Source organism: Chiloscyllium plagiosum, chromosome 28, assembly GCF_004010195.1.
Source record: "Chiloscyllium plagiosum isolate BGI_BamShark_2017 chromosome 28, ASM401019v2, whole genome shotgun sequence".
NCBI classification, from domain to species: domain Eukaryota; kingdom Metazoa; phylum Chordata; class Chondrichthyes; order Orectolobiformes; family Hemiscylliidae; genus Chiloscyllium; species Chiloscyllium plagiosum.
This window is the reverse complement of record NC_057737.1, coordinates 31771801-31793869: the sequence shown is the minus strand read 5'-3', so window position 1 is coordinate 31793869 and position 22069 is coordinate 31771801. Positions and strand designations below refer to the sequence as shown.

General features: G+C 41.5%; 1 protein-coding gene across 10 annotated transcripts in view; it reads left to right on the top strand.

The window, feature by feature from the left end:
* LOC122564089 (syntaxin-1A) overlaps positions 1–22069 on the top strand; it is a 375281-nt gene that overhangs the window by 132356 nt on the left and 220856 nt on the right. For all 10 annotated transcript variants that reach the window (XR_006315817.1, XR_006315816.1, XM_043718623.1 and 7 more), the window contains exon 5: positions 4056–4129. Coding sequence is in view for 8 of the 10 variants with exons in the window: in XM_043718623.1 (XP_043574558.1) it covers positions 4056–4129 (74 nt within the window). In the remaining 2 variants the exon portion in view is untranslated. The remainder of the gene's footprint in view (positions 1–4055; positions 4130–22069) is intronic.

Sequence of the window (22069 nt, the reverse complement as noted above, 5' to 3'; positions counted from 1 at the left end):
CTTGGGTACAGTGAATTAGTCATCAAAACTTGTACCTAACCAGTAATCCCTACAATGCCATTGAGCCACTTGCTCAAGAAGATATAAATATGGTGTTGGATTTCTCAGCATGATAACACTTTAGGGAAGATTAAAGAAATGTTGACATCTACAGATACCTTAGCAGAACATAATCCTTCCTATCCAATGAAAATAGCAGCTGATGTTTCAGCTACAGGTTTAGCAGCAGTTAACTTCCAGGAGTTGGGTGTTGCAAACCAGTCTGTAATGCAGCTAGAGCATTATCTGATACACTAACATGTTATTCTGTGATTAAGAAGAAAGCTCTGTTGGTTACATGGGCTTGCAAGAGAATTTCAGAATATGTTAGTAATCTGAAAATGGCCATTTAAATTACTTACAAACTTCCATACTGGATGAGAAGGAACTTGCAAGAATGCCTCCAAGAATGCAAAAGTTTGTATTTTGCCTCATGTGATTCAATTATGAAACAGTTTATGCAGTTGTGGGCAGATGCGCTTCCTCTCCAGGTAAAATGGTCTTGGTAACCATGGTGTAAATGTCTTTCAAGAAACCAAATTACATAACTAGGTTTCATGGCAGCTCAATGACCAGCAAATCACAATAAACTTAGCCAGCCAATTTGTTTGACTAAAACAAATGGTTCTGCGAGCAAAGCGGAAACTGAGGGTGGGATAAAAGGCGATGCCCAGAATCTTAATCGTGAATTGTGTAAATAAGCGCATTAAATGGCAAAAAGTTAGATTACAAAAGCAGCAGTATCATTAAAGCATAAGATGAGGAGAAAGGTTTTGAAGTCATTATGCTGGAAAGGCCAGGGACCAAGTGGACGTTTAAAAGTTTTTATTAAAGGTATGTTCAGTCCATTGATTATTTGCATTTTCATAACATTTAACTGAATCCTGTTTCGTGCTTGTTCTACAGTTCGAAGTTGGTCTCAGTTTTACATCAGAGCTCTTGTACACTTGGTGTTATCTGAAACTACAAAAGGTCATGGGACATTCATCACCTCAAACTCATGATCCCAGTATGGGTTTCAGCATGGCTGCTCTGTTGCTGAATTTGCTGCATGTATCCTTCGCCTTGGACCCAGTGGTGATATATCACCTTGCACATCTTCAGAGCCTTTGGCAGAGTCTGACAGTTGGCATTTCTGAATCAGACACCTATTCATGAAAGCTATGTTCAAGTTGCAAAAATGAATCTTCCTATTAACTCTGGATTTTTCTTCTCTTTTGTACTGACCCCATCATCTCTTGCTGATGATTCCCTGTTATGATCATGAACCCTGCAAACCACAACCTCAGTATACTTAACTTGTCTTTATTGCAGCAATGGCAGAATGATAATCTCTTGGGGTGGAATTTTATATGGGTCTGAGCAATGTGGGCTATGGAGAGAAATCTGACATGGTCTGTCTCGGCAATGGTAGCATGCTAGGCCATCTCTTATGCTATTGCTCAGTGGTGAAGCAAGTTTCTTGCCTAGCAGCAGTGACTTGCCAATTGAGCAGGATTGTTACTGTAAAAGACCCAATTCACGTCATTAATATTTAACTTTGCATCTTGCCAAGGAAGCCAGATATCTAGAAATGTCATGATGGAAACCACAGCATGTACCTTACAACTTCAGCTCACCGCTTTCTTGAAAGGATCTCCATGTTGCTCAGAACCAAATGGCATTTCAGGACACAAGCCATGGCTGCATGCATTCCTCACCGACAACCATTGGCATCCAGCATTTACTAACCTCTCATGACCATCCTGGCACCTCTCCAATCCACTTGCAGGTCACTTAGGAAGCATAGATATTCATTTGCAGCGTTCACTGGTAACTAGCATTGAAACGTTGCAGCATGGATAGCTTATGTGCGTGGACAGGCACCACCTCACAGATTGGATCAGGTTGCATCTCAGAACTGCAGGCTTGTTCAGATTAGTGTGTTTTGATGTTTGTTGGTTGGACAAATCTGGATTGTTTTTGCTAGGCCATCAGAGGCTGAGAGGTGACCCATAGAAGTATAGTGAGAGGCAAGGATAGGGTGGATAGTCAGAGTTTCTCTCCCAGGGGGCATAGGTTTAAAATGACAGGGGAAAATTCAAAGGAGATATGACAGGCAATTTTTTATTGCACAGTAGGTAGCTGGAGCCTAGAACACACTGCCCGGGGAGATGGTAGGAGCAGCTATGATAAGTTTAAAGAGGCTTTTAGATAGACATATGAACAAGTAGAGAATAAAGAGATATGGACCATGTGCAGGCAAATGGGATTAGTTTAGAATGACATCATGGTCAGCACTGACACAATGAGCTGAAGGGTTTCTTCCTGTGTTGTGCTGTACAACATTATAATAGAGCTGCTGAACATACAGTTCCACTGTTTGGAGCATTCTGGGAGGCCCTATAGTATTGAAATGTGTGATGCTGGAAAAACAGCCGGTCAGGCAGAATCTGAGGAGCAGGAGAGTCAACGTTTCGAGCATAAGCTCTTCATCAGGAATGGATTATGTTTACACTTGAATCGTCAACTCTCTTGCTCCTCGGATGCTACCTCACCAGTTGTGCCTTTCCAGCACCACACTTTCCCACTCTGATCTCCAACATCTGCACTCCTCACTTTCTCCTAGGCCTGAGTGTATAACCAGGACAGAGTATGCCACACTATCCTGGTGGCTGTATTCCACACAATTGGAGTCCATGGGATAGATGCTGAGGTAGAATTGTCTGAGGAGAAGGATAGGGACATTGAGCTGGAGGAAGGTGTCCTTTTAAATGACTGAGCTCAGCTGTGTCGGGTGCTACAAGGCAGACAGCCAGTTCCAGTCAGTGTGAGCTGGGTGCAACAGACCATCTTAGACGGACAGGGTCAGGATGCCAGTATTTGATTTGCATTGTGGGAGGCAAACTGCAGCATGGATTCATGTCCTTTTTGTTCTTCAATGCTGGCTGTCAACAAAAGCTCACATCTGGACATGTCTGAATGTTGTGATGTACATCATGCCTGCACATGATGTTTCCCTTTTGAACACCAACAAGGTGCAGGTGACCACTGGGCATTGGGGGAAAAATATTAGTGTCTAAGGGAGGATCTTCAGAAGAGATGTGTTTAAGGACAGATAAACTAGCTCCGGTGAGGGAATGGGATTGTATGTGCGAGGGAATATCAGCATACTGGCTGTGTGCCATGGCTTTGTGGTTACTGTGCTGTTAATTTACTGGTGAGGGATATTGCAGTGTTTGGAACAAGCTCTCAAAGATAGCATAGACACAAGAATTGCAGGTTTGGTTTCGGTGGCTATCCATTGAGTGGTGACTGTTCCGAGAATGGTATGTGCTAAAAGGAGATAGAGCTGGATGTGAGAGGCAGCATAGAGATGGGTAAGTAGGTGTTGGACCTCATGGTGAGAATCCCTCCATAACACTTGATGCAACTCCCGTTTAGCAAAAAAAAAGTAAGATTTAGCCTTGATTTCTTATATGCCTCTTGGATCAATTACATATTCTGTTGCTGAATTGCTCAAAAATGCAGCTTCTCTACAGCTCCAATTTCCAGCAGTTCCCTTCCAACACCATGGAGGAGAAAGTGAGGACTGCAGATACTGGAGATCATTCCTGATGAAGGGCTTATGCTCGAAACATTGACACTCCTGCTCCTCAGATGCTGCCTGACCAGCTGTGCTTTTCCAGCACCACAATTTTTGACTTCTTCCAACAACGCACCAAATCCCTTTACTGAGAGGTAACTGTGACAGTGAGATCCCATTGAGGTATGAGTTACAATGCACTGTATTTTTGGAATAATCGTATGACATTATTACTGTCATTGCAATTGTATATACAAGAAAAGGGCTGAATTATGCAGTCTTGTGAACTGTTAATGAACTGACAATTAACACTATGTAACCATGTGCTCTGAATTTTGCGTACTGTACATTTGTATTGGTATTATTTATTAATAGTAAGGCTTTTACTGGGCCATTGGCTGGCCTTTGTTCTTTGCTCGGTAACTCCAATCTTTCTATTTTATTTCTCCAGGTATTGAACAGAGCATAGAACAGGAGGAGGGTCAGAACAGATCCTCAGCTGACTTAAGAATACGCAAGACACAGGTCAGTGACATAAACTTTCTGGTGTTCCCAATAACTCTCAGTACACAAAGTAGATAATGTGTGAGCGAGCCGGATCATTCAGAGACAATGCATAGTTTGAACAAAGAATATAACATTCCATTTTAATTTAGTTATGAAATTGATTCCAAGTGTATCTGTGCACCATTGTCCGTTGTCATTTTTAATTGCTTTTGTTGGTGGTGGCTTTTACTAGGAAACTCATTAAAGCATTGTAAGCCTTGGTCACCCTTTGTAACTAAGCCAGTTACCCCATGGGATTACATTGCAGTATTGTGGTACATGTGCCAACATACAAATCACTAGAAAATTAGCTGGCACCCTTTCAGAAAGAAGTAAAACTGACAGACTCAACCCCCCAAAAAAGGACAACTTTAAAAAACTGAAAATAATTTTTAAAAATGCATAACTGCAAAATAGCATAAAATAGAGGACCTTGAGAAAGATCACTGCTGGAATGTAATTGTATTTTGTAATGATGTTCTGCAATTCCATTTATTTTTGATGCAAGATGGATCAAGTGGTCTCACTCATAATATACACATGTCACATTTTGGTGAGAGTAGAGCAGACAATGAGCTTCCCATAATCTAATCTGTATAATGTACATATAATAGATATGTATTTTTAATATATAAAAAAAACACACACATAATATTCCACTTGTATTATAGGAACAAGTATGCAGTGGCAGATTTTGAAATGTTCCATGATTGAGGATTGTACTCATCGGCACAAAGTCCATCAGAACACTGATTTTTTGATGCATTTTGATGTATTTTGAGTATACTGCAATTGTGTTTACACTGGTTCTTTTCTTCTCTACCTACATTCAAAGTAACAATCTTTAATAATTGCTACCATTCAGCTTAGTGCTGCTGTTTCCCACTCCCTCGTTCACCTCCTCCTATTCATCTCCTCTTAATAATCACGCTTCCACCCAGTACCATCCACCCCCATATCTTGGCTGAACGCAGTCTACCACCTCCCCACTACTATCCAAAATGGTACCTTTTGTCTTCCCTGGTCTGTTTTCTGCAGTGACACACTTTTCTTTCTCCCCCCCCCCCCACCCCCTCCATCAACCACGTTGACATTTGTCCGCCCTCTAAACCCTACTCCATTCACCTGAGACTGTTACTCTGATAGAATTGAAATAAGCTACAGAGTACAGATGGGAATTTGGATCCTGCATAAATCATGGCAAAAAAAGGTCATGATCTCAATGAATGGCCGAGTGGATTCAATGAGCCAAATGATCTACTTTTGTTTCTATATCTTATGGTTTTGTATTCCTAAATTCCTGCACTCAATTTAGTCTCCAGAACAGAAGGATAGTAAGGTAGGTGCCAAGATTGACAGTGAAGGATGGGATGGAGAGTGACACTGATTTGATTCAACAAATGTCAATTTGTGATCTGACACCAAATGATGACGGCCATGATATTACAATCTGAACTTGTATAACTGATGTTCTACGGAAAATGTGAAAGCAACACCTACCTAGTCACACTAATGTTTGACTCCAAATTCAGTGGGTAGTTGACTATTAAACCTGAATGTCAGTATATATCCGGATCATTCCCTGCCTCTGCAAAACTGACCCATACAAAACTACCCCAGATGTTGGTATTTTTGTTCCAGGGCAGATGGTTTTTATGAGAGTCATGACAAACATTCCCATAATCAACATGGAGGCTGCTGGGTACAGAGACTAGTTGGTTGGGACTGTTTATGTGTTTGGGAAGTGGGGGTGGGGGGTGGGGATTGACCTACCTTGGTATATTGGCACTTTATTGTTCAAGATATGAAAAACATCAATTTTTAAACAAATTCTAGACCTCACCCTACACATCCTCTCACATCTCACAGACTTCCCATGCTCCATCCATACCAGCCTGTACCCAACCTCCATGCTCCCCTTGACATCCATACAAACCTAAGCACCTGTACCTATTCATATTGCTCTTTTTGGCCCCAGTGCTAACGTATGCCAACGCATACCCCCAGAAGCTTTTGCCCTTATTCTTCCATGCCATGTTACTCAGTACCCACATTGGCACACAATTGGACCCATGCTGAGGTTAAATTACATTCTTTAAATGTTTATTGATGAATTCGGTATTTAAAAATAAATCTCTTATTTACAAAACCCATTCCTATTTTTCATTTCCTTTAATCCCTTATGGAAATAAGCATTCAAACTCATAGTCCTAATTTAAAAGGAGTGGGCAGAATCTTTATTGCCAAGTGCCACCTCTGTAGACATTTATGCCAGGGTGTTATGTTAGCTTAGTGCCAACCCATGCCCCACCCACCATCAATTTTCCTTTCACCTAATCATGCTAACTCACCGAGCAGCCATCACAGCCAAATCTCAGTGCCCATGCTGAGTTAAAATGAAGTTTTAAATGTCAACCACATGCTTAATTAAAAAGAAGAAAAACGCATTCATAAAACGATTTACATTTAACCTCCTTGAATTCTATAATCTCTTATAACTAAAGAAAATTCATTTTCATTTCCTCAGAGCTGCCCGTGCCAGGTAGCAAGGTCATCTTGATAACCACCAACATATTAAAAATTGTCATTACTAATCTACAAATATAAGTATTTCTTTACCTTAAATGTATTCTACAAACTGGCAGTGCTTATTTTGAAAATTGCAAAACAATTCAGTTTTAATTACTGAAGTTTGTATAAAGTGTTTGTGTTAGTCAGTAGGTGAATACTGTTTGGGTCCTTGTTCTGAGCAGCACACTAATGAGACAGTTTCCCATATGAAGACTCAAGAAGTTGATTCCTGGGTTCACTTACACCATTTAGTCAATTTTGCCAGCTAGATTAGATGGTTTGAACTGACTCAGAAAGTACACCATTGTAACAGTGGTGAAATATATTCAAACTGAGTGAGGAGGGGCTAAATTTTCTCTCACTTCTCATTTGACTGCAATAGATTTTTTGAAAAGGATTTAGCTGTCAACTTAGCAAATTTTTATCTGTTTCTCTGCTACAATCAAAGCAGGCTTAATCAGTTAGGTTTTAGACCCAGAGACGTTTGCAACATGGAAACAGGCCTTTCGGCCCAACTTGTCCATGTGCCCAGTTTTCACAATTAAACTAGTCCCGTTTGCCTGTGTTTGGTTCATATCCCTCCTTACCTGTCCCATCCGTGTATCTGTCCAAATGTTTCTTAAATAACAACATTGTACTTGCCCCCACCACAACCTCTGGCAGACTGTCATCAACCTCCCTGTGAAAGAATTGCCCGTCTGGACACTTTTGTATCTCTCCCCTCTCACCATAAACCAATGCCCTCTAGTTTTAGACTGCCTACCGTGGTGAAAAGCTCTTGGCTATCTATCTTGTTTATGCCTCTTATGATTTTATATACCTCTATAAGGTCACTTCTCAGTGTCCTACACTCCTTGCAAAAAGTCCCAGCCTATGTAGCCTGTCCTTGTAACTCAAACTTTCCAGTCCAGGTCGCATACTAGTAAATATTTTCTGCACTTTTCTAGTTTATTAAATCTGCTATAGTATGGTAACCAGAACAGCATATCGTACTCCAAATGTGGCCTCACCAACATCTCTTGAGTTTTTTTTAAGATAAGTGGATAGTTTTGTATCTAATCCAGTCTGAGTAAAAATAATTGAAATAGGCCCAAACTTTCTCTTTCTCCAACAAATACTAAATTCACACTCCCACAAATCAGTTAGAGAGCGTGTGAACAATTTAAGCAATTTAGAAGGATATACAGCTCTTGTAGGTTAGCGATGTGACTGGTTTCTGGTTGAACTGGTGGGATCCTGCTGCTTTCTGTGTCCAGCTGGTTTAAGCATGTAGCTGGATAATGTATTTGTTCCTCTGGAGACTGAGTTAAATTCTTTTTAAAATTTTTGCCTGGATAGTCGATACCAACAGAGAAGTTATCTAGAGAAAGAGAGAGAGGGAGAGAAAGAGAGGAAGAACCCACTTCAGAACTTACTCCTTTAGCATCTCATTTGCCTGGTTCTGGTCTACAGAGAAAATAATTACTTAAGCACATACAGGCCAAGTGGTTTGGCATATAAGCTCTCTTCAACTAAGCAATGGCCCACATATGATCATGTCTTGTGTATTCCAACACCTAGGAGAAAGTGAGGACTGCAGATGCTGGAGATCAGAGCTGAAAATGTGTTGCTAGAAAAGCGCAGCAGGTCAGGCAGCATCCAAGGAGCAGGAAAATCGACGTTTCGGGCATGAGCCCTTCTTCAGGAATGAGGAAAGTGTGCCAAAAGGTAGGGAGGAGGGACATGGGGGAGGGACCTTATCGCCCTCATCTTAACCTCCTTCCACCTATTGCATTTCCAATGCCCCTCCTCCCTACCTTTTATCTTAGCCTGCTTGGCACACTTTCCTCATTCCTGAAGAAGGGCTCATGCTCCTTGGATTATTCCAACACCTGCCTACACAATGAAATTATATTTGTGCGTGTCTTTCATAGTCAGTGTTCCATTGTCTGAGGGATTATGTCTAATGGTTTTTCTCCACCCAATTGAGTACCCAGATGATTATCCTGAAACTTTGCTCTGGACACAATACTTGTTAAGTTTTTTGTCACAATGATCCCATTTTGAGGCTTGAAAATTAAATTTTCTTGGCACAAATGTCCACAGACTATTGAAGTTTTATTGATTTGGCTTTGAGTTTTAAGTGGTTCAAATACAGAGTAACCAAGGTCTTGAGCTGAATTGTTAAGGTAAAAGGTAGGTCTACCATAATATTGTTACACAAGACTCAATTAAGATTTCGTCAATACTATTGTATGGTCTGGATCATATCTAAACATTGAGCAGCAAGATAGGAGAGAGACTATTGTGGAACTATTTAGCTTTTCCCAAAAAGGTGGGGTTGACCTGTAGAAACACCATTTGCAGGTGGTCATGAGGACTGATTCATCGCACTCCTTCAAAAAGGTATGATATGTATTTATTTGAAAGCCATAAGGTCACAGTTCCAAAATGTTGATATTTGAGTTTATAAGCAAAAGTTTGGGTGCTTTTTCAGATTATCTGAATCTATTTGAAGGGTTAGAGGAGAATGTGGGACAGGAGTTTCCTAGATATGTTGAAGGCCTCTTTCCTTCATGCCCCAAGAGTTAGGGGATAAAGGAAGAAAGGTGGTCTGGTGGGTCTGGGAGGTATATGCAACATGAGGTAGAGCAAGCATGTACAAGCTGAATTGTCTTATCTTGTCCTGCAGATGTAAGGGCATAGGATCTATAATGGAAAGATACTTCCTTATTCTTGTGGCCCCTTCACAGAATTCTGTTTCTGCCACATCAAGCAGCAAATGAGGAAACTGTGTAGCAACAGTATCATATTTTCCAAATTGGAGAAGAATCTTAATAATTGGAGAAAGTTTGGGACATATGAAGTGATGCACGTTTCTTAACATGAGGTGAAACAAGGGTCATTATTATTATCCTGGCAATGAGGTGATGAGAGATGTAGAATAACAAAGCCATTAGTTCATTCTGGCAGGGGCAACGTCAAACCATGGAAATGAAAATTTTTAAAAAAGAAAGTTTATAACTAGTTGAGACCAGCAAATCTATAGTTGCACATTTATTCAGCTGTTTGTAACAGTATGCCTTTGTTTTTTATTCAATGTGAGGGTTATTCAGTGTGTAATTGCACAGTGTTGCTGTTTATTTAGCAGGGTTAAGGTTTAACTGCATGGTGCTCTTGTTGAGTGTTATGTTTCATTTGAGACTACACAATGGTACTCAATTTTCAGTCCTAAGTAGTGCCTTCCCTCATTCACTATTTATGTGAGTCGCATCATGTTAGTTAGGAAAGTCTGAAGGGTTTTTTTTTAATGCTTGTTAAAATATTTCACTAAAATGTCATTGATTTCTGGTCCTACTCTCTGTTTAAAGCTGTATCTGTCATTTATTATTGAGCTTTTTCCTAAAATGTATAATACAGCAATGGGTGGTTTAAAGCTGAGTTAATATTACAGCAGTGGTCGGATAACAGCTGCCAGTCCAATGTTTCTGACACTTGTGTTTGTGTGGTCGAGCTGTTCCTGCGAGAACTGAGTACACGTTAGAATGTCACAAACAGCAACAACTACGGATGATGCCTGCCTCCATGTTCCAGGAATGGCGGAAACACAGCAGCTTTTGCCAAGTCAGTATCCTGTCCTCTGCAGTATGGCCGGACTGGTTCCATCAACCCCAGTAAGCCAAACAAACCACAACTGCTAGTCATTTCAGATATAAGCTGCCCCTGTCTTTCCTCAAAGAAATAACTGAAAGCCCCCTTCTTCCGTGTTGCTGTGCTTGAAGGCATTTTAATATTCACAGCCAGCACTTGTAAACTGAATATAAATGAGCCTTAAGGATGACTTGAAAAAGAGCTGTACAGTACATAATTTACAACGTTGACTTACCCTGGCGCAGCGAAACAGATCTGGTGTCTGATTTATGGTTCTTGTTGTTTCGATATTGAACAATTCCCTCTGATTAGAATGCGATGTCAGAAAGTGGTTTTAAAACTGCTTTTAAAGCAGCATATTAAATTTAACTTCATTGTTGGGCTCACTGCTGTCTGCATTGTTCAGGAATATTATTCCTTGCTTCACTGCTGCACTGCCAGGGAGATCATTTTCAGGTTCACTGGCAGCCCGTGTGGGCCACTTAAATACAGTTGGGAGTAACACAGCGATTGAGAGACTTGTTTTCACTCGCTCAGATGCTGGGGTTCCGTGATATTGTCAATTTTGATGTGCTGCTGACTTAGCCTGGTGAACAAAGGGATATTTCCCACTGACCTTGCTCATAGCCGCATAAAGCAGTGATCAGTGGGTATTGGTATACCATCAAGCCTGTGTCCTTGCACTTAATAACTGCCTTCCTTTGGACAAAAGCAATGAGAAATTGCATTGAACGTGAATGGGGAACTCAATATACACTGAGGAGCAGATTCTGAATAATCCATAGTGATCTATTACACAGTTAGCCTGCAGGTTTCTTCTGCAGTGCAGGACTAGGAGGCAGCTCGGTTACATTGTATTAAGCTGCAATATTACAATCATAAATCAAATTGTGGCATTCTCCTAAGATGTTTGCCTCGCTTTCCTGAATGATTGTGCTGTAACTGGCAAAACTGGAGAAATTCAGAACATGAGCAATAAAGAAATTGCATTAACCTGGCTGCGAATTCATTGTTTTATCAGTTAGGCAGCGATGTCTCAGAAAACTGCATGCAATCCTTTGCCATAGCAACACTGCCTCAGTAGCACTGGCTGTGTACAGCTAGTGTCAACCTCTCTTACAAACTTTCAATTTCAATCCAGTATTCCGTCTGGAAGAGAAAAAGGAATAATTTAGCTTGGCAGGTAAAGGAACAATGCTGTCATCTGAAGTTCATGGGGTAACATAAGGCTGGTGTCAAGCATGTCTTTAAAGCCCTGTGGATGTAACTATGTGTATCACTGCTCATGCCCAATGCTGCTGATCAAATGCACCAAAGCAGAACTAATGGGTTCTGAATTGTACATATCACCAGGTTTTCAGGGATTTGTGGGATGAGAAAGAAGAGAAATGAGTCATGGGACAGTCAAAGAGTGTGGGGAAGGCAGGAGGAGATTTACATGGGATAAAATTTAATCTTTTTGCAAGCAGGTATAGGGATGTATGTATTTAAGAAACCATAGTTAACAAAGGGCTATTGGCATCTCTCTTCGTGTGTGTGTCTGTGTGTCTGTGTGTGTGTGTGTGTGTCTGTGTGTCTGTGTGTGTATGTGTGTGTGTGTGAGAGAGAGAAAGAACTAATTGATCATTTTTAATTGAGATAAGATGAAGAGGCTAGCCTTCTTGAGTTACCACAGTTAGTACAGGGATTCAATGCTGTTTGATTTATTCATGCTATTCATCTAAGCTAATGAACCAACTCCCACCTCCTTGGTATTCAATTTGGAATGAGCTCATGCATGTTTTTATTACTGCAAAAATGTACTTTATTTATTAAAAAAAAGTCATCTGAGAGTACATACTCAACAGTTCTCGTTCTGTTCTGTTGAACTTTCCAATGAGGAAAGAAACACAAATGATACTTTGGAACTTGAAGTTGCAAATAACAAAGAAGAAAATATTTACATTTTGAGGCAACAAGGTAGTCTATTAACTGAATGGACCTCCATTGTAGTTTGACAAAAAGGCCTTGGCCGGTGATTTTTCCCCACTGCACCTTGGCAGCAGCTGTCCTTTGCTTTAGTGTGTCCCTCAGCACATACTCCTGGACCTTGGAATGTACCAGTCTACCACACTCTGTTGAGGTCAACTCTTTACACAGGAAGTTCAACAAACTTCAGGGGCAGACCATAAAGCATCTTTCACCAAGTTGATGGTCTGTTGAAATCTGTTGAACTTGAAGGTTTGTTTTCAGGTGTTTCATCACCGTACTAGGTAACATCATCAATGAGAGTCGAAGCACTGGTGGTATGTCCAGCCTCTCTCTTTATAGGACTTGGTTTCTTAAGTGATGTCATTTCCGGTTCTTTTTCTTTTCCATTCCTCGGCATCATGGTAGCCCAACACACTTTTTTTGTTGTAAATATTTTTATTGAGAAAAAAGACATTATGAAATTTTGTACAAAAATTAATCAGTACAAAATAGTATAGCAACCTTATAATATAATGACAATAACAGAAAAAAAAACTCCTCTACTCCACAATCTACTGAGGAGAGAGGGGAAAAAAACCTACAAATACTGCAATTCAATAATACTAAGAAAACAAATCTAAATTAACCAAGTTAAACCAAGGCAAATTAAGTTATATTCAGTTAAGCTACTGCACTCAGTGCAATCCCACCAATGCTCCCCACCACCGGGAGCATTAGTATGCAAACCCGTATTTGTCCGGGACCCCCTCCCCCCACCACCACCAATCCCGTTCCTTCCCCCCCCCACACCCCCTCCCCCGGACTGACTTGTATAGCCCTCATGTCTACACAAAGGCCCTGACCACTATAGCCGAAAAGTCTACATCTATATAATTCAGAAAGGGCCTCCACGTTCTATAAAACAGTTCTGTTTTCTGGTGCACCATACTCATAAGGAAATCCAGGGGGATGTGCTCCATAACTAATCTATGCCAGCACGGAAGTCCTGGGGGATTCTCCAACACCCAGCTCATTGGAATGTTCTTCCTCTCACAGACTGATCCAAAGAAGGGAGATTTGTAAACCCAAGAGGAGGGACACCGGATCCAACTTAACCTCAGTTCACAATACCTCTTCCAAAACACTCGCTATTGCACATGACCACAAGCAATGAGTAAGAGTGCCAACATCTATTTTATATTTGGGGCACATTGAGGATGCTCTAATCTTAAATTTCACAAGCTGCTCCGGTGCCAAATGAGCCCTGTGGAGTACCTTCAGTTGCATAGCCTGCGTCCTGTTAAAATCAAAATCTTCCTTACATTCTCCCAAATATCCTCCCACACCTCTGACAAGATTTCCACCACAATTCCTAAGTCCAGATTCCGCAAAGCCGCCCAATTCCCTTCGAAACATTACCTCCTAACAAATGATAGAGGGTGCTGACCAAGAGAGCGCCGTAAGCCGGAGCGCTCTCCTCTCTATATCTGACTTATTGGGACTAACCATCAGCGCATTTTTTTCTGTATAAAGTCCCTAACCTTCAAGTAACAAAAGAGGTCCCTCCTAGATAGCTCATATTTCTGACTCAGCAGCTCGAAAGACATCATGACCTGCCTGTCAAATAAATCTCTCAAACAGGAGACTTCTCTCGACTCCCAGAGCTTAAAGTCAGAGTCCATTGACCCCGGCCACATTCCTAACAATCCTACTATGGGAGTGAAATGGGAGGTTTTTTGTAAGTTTCCCTCACCTTGCCACACCATTCTCCATGTTTTAACCGTGTTAAGGATGAGGTTTCTGCAATGGTCCAATAAAAAACAAATTGATGAGGGGCATTTTGCCTGAGAGGCCTCGATGTCCAACCAGATTGACCGCGGGTCCTGGCAGGCCCAGTCAGCCATATAAGATAGTAGGGAACGCAGTTGATATTTCTTAAAGTCTGGGAAATCCAAACCTCCAATCCCCTGCGGAAGCTGCAACTTGGCAAGCTTAATAAAAGTCTGCCTATGATGCCAGATGAAAGATCCAAACCAACTATAAAGCTTCCATAGTGCTTGCCTAGGCAGTCTCATAGAGAGCATTCAGATGGAATATAATACCTGAGGAAGAACATTCATTTTGACCAGAGCTATTCTACCCAAGATATGGGAAGATCCTCCCAGCGCTGAAGGTCCTGCCTTATCTTCTCTAGCAACTGCACAAAGTTAGCTTTATATAATTGATAGAAGTCCAGAGTGACAAAAATGCTAAATACAAGAAATGTCACTGTGACCACCTGAAAGGGAAACGGGTTCCATCCCCAAGATTGGATATTCTAGTAAGGCCCCCCAAAGGCATGGCCTCCGACCTCATAAAATTAATTTTATACCCCGAAAACAAACCAAATAGATTAATCATTTGTATTAACCCAGATATCATCAGATCAGTTGTAAAGAGAAGAACATCATTCGTGTAAAGGGTGATCTTATGTATACCTGACCCTACCTCCAGGGCAATTATTTTGGGGTCCCTCCAGATGGCCTCTGCCAATGGCTCAATCACCAATGTAAATAATAGTGGCGAGAGATGGCACCCTTCTTGACTGCCTCTGCCGAGACTAAAATTATTTGACCTTATACCATTAGTGAGAACCGATGCTCTCTGGTCACTGTATAGCACTGCCACCTGCCTGTCAAAAACCCCTCCAAGACCAAACCATTCCAGTAAATAAAAGAAATACAGCCACTCCACCTGGTCAAACACTTTCTTTGCATCCAAGGAGACTACCAAGCCCAGAATCGATGCTTGCTGGCATACCTGGACCAGTTTAATACTCTTTTAATATTATTGGTAGACCTACGACCCTTAATAAAACCTGTCTGGTCCTCCTTTGCAGTGAAGGGCAAAACCGTCTCCAACCTTAACGCCAGCATTTTGGATAGAATTTTTAAATCCACGTTCAGTAACGATATGGGCTTGTATGAAGTGCAATCCTCTGGGGCTTTCCCTTTCTTAAGAATAAGAAAAATACTTGCTTCTCTCAGACAGGATGGGAGGCAGTCCTGACTATATGAGTAGTTATACATGTCCAACAGTGGCCCAGCCAGCGTGTCTATAAAGTCTTTATAAAATTCACTTTGAAATCCATCTGGGCCAGGTGCTTTACCACTCCATAGCTGCCTCACTGCCTCCTTTATTTCTTGGATTGTCAGGGGAGCTTTCAGAAAAGATGCCTGCTCTGAAGTTACTCCTGGAAGGTCCAAGGTCTTAAAAAAAGGACTCCATCTTCTCACAGCCCTCCGACCGGTACACCTCAAAGTAGAACTTCATAAATGCTGCATTAATCCTTTTGGCATCGCAAGTAAGAGTACCAGTACTCTCTCTGATGGATGTGATAGGTTAGGGGGCATTCTTCTTTCTGGCCAGGTACACTGGATACCTACCTGGTTTATCTCCATACTGAAATAACCACTGTTTCGCAAAAGAGATTTCCTTCTTTGCTGTCAGGGTGAGCGCAGCGTTCAAAGTAGCCCTGAGGGCTGTAATCCACTGCAATTTGGTTACAGATGGTCTGCCAAAGTAAGCTGTCTCAGCTGCCTTCAGGTGAGCCCCGAGCAAACGTTGCTGTTCTCCTCTCTGCAGCTTCCGGGTCGCTGAGTAAGAAGTAATCAAACTCCTTGCATAGGCTTTGGCAGTTTCTCAGAGCACCGACGGATTACTGGCCATACCCAAATTAATGCCCCAAAAGATTTTAAATTCCCGTGGAAAATACTCTATAAACTTGCTATCCTTCAAGAGGAAAGGGTCCATACGCAAGTGCCACGAGCCTGTCCCTTTACCATCGACCTTGACCTCCATGCACACTACTGCATGATCAGAAATGGCTATGTTCCCGATTCTGCAAGACAACACCAAATTCAAAAAGGTCGATGGGACTAAAAACATGTCAATCCGAGTATAGCACTTATATGGATTAGAGAAAAAGGTGACATCCCTGCTTTCAGGGTGAAGACATCTCCACACAGCCACCAACCCCTGTTCCCTGTTCATGTCCAACAATTGTCTGGATTGCATCCTGTCCACTTCAGGGTCAATAAGTCAATTAAAGTCTCCCCATACAATTGTATGATGTGCCCCAAGGGTCATCAACCTGGAAAGTGCATCCATTAAAAATTTGAGGGGATGGGCTGGGGAGCAATATACATTCAATATCCTCTCCATGTATTAAAGCTTTAAGAATCGTAAAGCACCCATATCATCCTTAATTTGGTCTAACAGTTGAAACGGGACATTCTTCTGGATGGGTATAGCAACTCCTCTATTTTTTTAATTAAAGGATGAGAAAAACACCCATCCGAACCCTCCCTGCTGCAACTTCCAAGTCCTTCTTATCAATTAAATGTGTTTCTTGCAGCAAGGCTACATCGACCCTTTCTTTTCTAAGGCTTGAAAGTATCTTTTTTCTCTTAATTGGTGAATGACTCCCCTTAACATTCCAGGTGCACCATTTAAACGAATGGTTAGCCATAGCCATCCGAGTCAGTGAATGACCCCTGGGAGGAAAGACCCTACTCATAGCATGCCAAATGAAAACAGCTTGGATAAATTTAAAAATACAACTTCCAAAACTACCAAATCAAAACTTCTAACAGCTACTTCTACAACAGATCAACATACAACACAAATGAAAGGAGACTTTGCCCCTTGCCCACAGGGGGCACTCATACTACCCACTAACCCCTCCATGGCTCCTTCTAGCTGAAGCCATGCTCCCGCTCCAGACAACATAAAGTAAGAAAAAATATACACAACATCTTATAACAAGAAAGTTAAAAGTGGGCACTCAACACGTCCATCCATACTTTAACCCTAGGCACTCCTGGTAGAACAGAAATATATAACCTCTCCCCGCTTTCCCCCAACCCCCCAAGTTCTCAGCCCTGAAGAAGGGTTACGCCCATAACGTCGACTTCTGCACCTCCTGATGCTGCCTGGCTTGCTGTGTTCTTCCAGCCTCCTGCCTGTCTACGCTGGTAATACGTCCAGCAGAAGCTCTGTTCATCAGCTAAGGAAACCCAGGTGAGGGTGGGAATACGGTCGGCAGCAGGAGCAAGGGATTGACTCTTAGTGCGCCAACCTCCTTTCCCAATGACACATCCCTCAATCAGGCACTGATTACTTTTAAATGAACCAGTCTTCCAACTTTCTTATCCTTCTCCACCCACCCCTAGCACCATGTTGAATTTGGTCTCCATGTGTGGCAAGTCCCAAAGAGGCAGTCTCAGCTGGAAATTAAATTCTAATTGGTAGCAGGGTAGGAAGATAATCCATTAGTTTGATGAGAGCAGAGGTGGGAAGATGACAGGGTCTCCACTTGCCACCTTCCAATCCAATTAAAAGACCCGTCACATTTAAACTTACCTTGGGGGAGGGAATTAAATTCCACCCAAAATCTTTGATGGGAATTACTTTGTACACGGGATGGAGAAGATGCTGCCAAATGAAGAAATTGAAGAAGATAGCAGTAATAGCACTTGATGCTCAGATGAAAGAAGAGAATTGAGGAATTATATCAGCAAGGTGAAAGGGATAATTAAAATAGAATGAGGCTTATTTGTAGCTTGAACACAGCCATAATGTGGTTTCATTGAACGACTGGTTTCTGTGCTGCAGATTATATGAAATCTGCAGCCTTTTTCCTTCTCTTTGACAGCCTTCCGTCTCTTGAGATGATGGCTCAATACGATACAGTGCTGCACATGTAAGAGTTAAAGGTTATGCAGTGCTCACCAGCACTAGGCAGTTGTGCTTTGGGGATTTGTTTGCTCATGTGTCGAAGGCATCTTTCATTACAGTGACCCAATGTGACCACTCTATTGATATTCCTATCACAACTGCATGATTGCATAAATAATGCAATGTTAGAGCGGGAGGATGGTTTCACATTGCTAACTGACAAAGATTAACTAGATGAGAAGCCAACAGACAGATTCAGCATCAGCGTTCTAATAAGTGAACATTCATCTTCATATTAAAAGGCAGCTGAATTGCTACAGTAGCCGTTAAGATGGCATGATGGCCTTTTGCTCAAACTGTCACTATTTGAAAGGTGAGCAGGCACCACATTGCTTTTGAGAGAAACAGACAGCAGACAGAAAAAATCCAGTCAGCAATTCTGTCAAGAAGCATTGGCAATGATGTTGCACCCCACTTTTATTCAGTAAAAACCATAACATCTCTTCAGTTGCAAAATTCATCCTGCTACCTAAACCAAACCTACAAAATCATAGAATGACACAGTGCAGAAGATGGTCATTTGCTGTGCTGGTTCTTTGGCAGAGACCATTGCTTCGAGCCACGCAAATGATTTCACTTCAAGTACTTATTAAAGCTCCTTTTGAAAGTCACTATTGAATTTGCGTCCACCACCCTTTCAGGCAATGCATTATGGATTTCAACAATTTGTTATTTTATAGAAAAAGGTTCCTCATGTCATCTCTGGATCAGTTGCCAATCACTTTAAATCTGTCCATTGGTTACTGGCTCTCCTGCTACTGGATTCTCCTTATGAACTCTTTCAAAACCAGTCATGATTTAATACCTTTATTAAATATCCTCTCCACCTTCTCTAATTAAAGAAGGACAAGGGCACTAGATGTACAGGAACACCACCACCTGCAAGTTCCCCTCCGACCACACACCATCAGGAGCTCCCTTTCCTTACAGCATGATGGGTGTTCCTACATGGACTAGTTTGGTTCAATAAGGTAGCTTACCTTCACCAGAGCAATTGGGTATGTTCAATAAACACATGTCTAGCCAGTGACAGCCACATCCCGTGAATTAATAAAAAAAGTGAACAACCTCAGCCTTGCCATTCTCTCCAGATAGCTAACGTACCTCACCCCGGTATTGCTTTTGTGTATATTCTCTCTGTTTTTAATATTTATCCTAAAGTGGAGTGTTCATAATTGAATGCAGTATTCTATCTGAGGTTTAATCAGTGTTTCATTAAGGTTTAGTATTACATCGGTGCTTCTGTTTCTGTTAATAAAGCCAAGAATATGTTTCTTTTAACAGTCTTCCCAACTTGACCTGGAGATTTGTATACATATGTTTTATGCTCTCTCTATTCCCCTCCCCTGCCACAATAATATAGTCCCCGGTGAAACAACTGACAAATCAGAAGGAGGAGGACTTAGTCATTATGGCATTCAAGAAAATTCTAATTCAGTTGATCTTTGCTTTGTTTGTGTGTAAATAGTTTTTGTCTGCCTAGAGATCACATGTTTTAAAATGTGTTGCTGGAAAAGTGCAGCAGGTCAGGCAACATCAAAGGAACAGGAGAATCGACGTTTCGGGTATAAGCCCTTCTTCAGGAATCTTCAGAATTCCTGAAGAAGGGTTTATGCCCGAAACGTCGATTCTCCTGTTCCTTTGATGCTGCCTGACCTGCTGTGCTTTTCCAGCAACACATTTTTAAGCTCTGATCTCCAGCATCTGCAGTCCTCACTTTCTCCTAGAGATCACATGTTGTAATCCTGGTCATAGTCCATTTCTCTTGCATAGTCATTATGACATCTGGGAGGGACCAACTTTATCATTGAACAAGCAAACAGTGAGGGAATCACTGAAGTTCACAAAGAAGATTAACAGTGGATGGATATTAGTGCACTTCACATTTTTAGTGGTGCTGTTGGTGACACATTTGTGCAAAATTCTTTTTGTACTAATTTAACGAAGTTAAGTGGTATCTTCAGTTTTGAGTGACCAGTTGAGATAGGGGGGTTCATTACGATGTTCCACTTGGTTTGCCTAAGAGTACCCCTCACATCCTTCAGCCCCATCTCTCTGCCCCACACCCCCAACGCACACTCCATGCAACATCCACTTGAGCCCATGCCATCCTATATGCATGTGCTCCAAGCCATATCACCTCATACCCCCTCTGTCAATCTATGTCCTTTTCCCACCAGTTACGCCCTTTGTACCCGTTACGCCAATCTATACACCTCAACTCCCATGCCAAATTAATTTTAACTGATAAATCATACCCCTCACTAATCCCAATAGCCCTTTATACCATCTATGTCAAATTAGTGCCAACTTATACTACCTGATGCCAACACTTGTGTTACATCTCACAGTCAGTATATCGATATACCTTTAAGAAATGTTATTGATGTCATCAGAACTTGTAATCTGAGTGTATGAAGGACTCATATTCCACCTTATCTCAGATCACTTGAAGCATGACAGTACTGGAATCATGCTCCTCTATTGTAGCATAATGGCTAAATATAAACCCAGACATGCATGTACATAATCGTTGGTTGTGATGAATATTTGTTGAACCAAAATATATTGGCCAGATTTTTTTGTGTGTGTGTGTGTTGTGGAAGGTAACATAAGTATTACTGGATCAAATAAAACTTTTTTTTAACAAGAATCCCGACAGCGTGGAAACAGACCAGTCGGCCCAACAAATCCACACCAACCCTCCAAAAAGTAACCCACCTAGACCCATTGTCCCTATCCTATTACTCTACATTTATCCCTGACTAATGCACCTAACCTACACATGCCTGAACACTGTGGGCTGTTTAACATGTCCAATTCACCTAACCTGCACATCTTGATGGAGGCAAACACACACCAAACTTTACACCCTCCAAGCCAATTCCAACTTGCACAGTATCTCTTCTGGATAGACCTCAGGATACAGGCTACGACTAATTAAAGTTTTGAAGTAACCTATTGATAAATTCATCATTTAAAAATACTTTCACTGATTGAAACCCTACTCACTACATTGAGCTTACTTGACAGAATAAGTATTTATATGCATAGACCCATTTCAAAGACTTGGAGCTGTGAACCTGTAAACTGATTTGATTTGATTTATTGTAGTCACATGTAGCTAAGTACAGTGAAAAGCATTGTTTTGTGAGCAGTACAGGCAGATCACAGCAAATGAGGACATACAGGCCATAGGGTGCTTAGACAGAGCAAAGCATTCAAGGATTTGGCTACACAGGAGGTCCACAAGGCAAGATCAGCATTAGCAAGATCAATATTATTAAGTTAGAGAGGTCCATTCGGCAGTCTAATAACAGCAGGGAAGAAGCTGTTCTTGAGTCTGCTGCATGTTCTAGCATCTATATCTTCTGCTTGATGGAAGAGGATAGAGGTGGGAAGGGTCTGTGATGTTGGCAGCCTTTCCACAGCAATGAGAAATGTAAATGGAGTTAATGGATGGGAGATTGGCTTCCGTGATGGTCTGGGCTGTACACTCAACCTTCTGTATTTTCTCACAGTCCTGGGCAGGGCAGTTTCTGTACCAGGACATTATGCACCCAGATAAAATAATTTCTGTGGTGCATCTGTAAAAGTTGGTGAAGGTCCTTATGTACTTGGTGAATTCCCTAAGCTGCCTGAGGAAGCAGAGGCATTGTTGTGCCTTCTTGACTGTCACATCTATGTGGGAAGTCCAGAACAGATCGTCAGTTATCATCACTCCTTGGAACTTGACACTCTTGACCCTATCCAACTCAGCTCCATTGATGTAAATAGGAGTGTGTCTTCCGCCTTTCTTCCTGAAATCAATAATCGGTTCTTTTGTCTTGCCAACATTCATAGAGAGGTTATTATCATTGCACCATGACACCAAGTCCTCTATCTCCTTCTTCTGTTCTGACTCATTGTTGGTTGACATCAGTCCTACCATGATGGTGTCATCAGCGAACTTGTAGACTGCTTTCATTTGGAATTTGGCTACACAGTTGT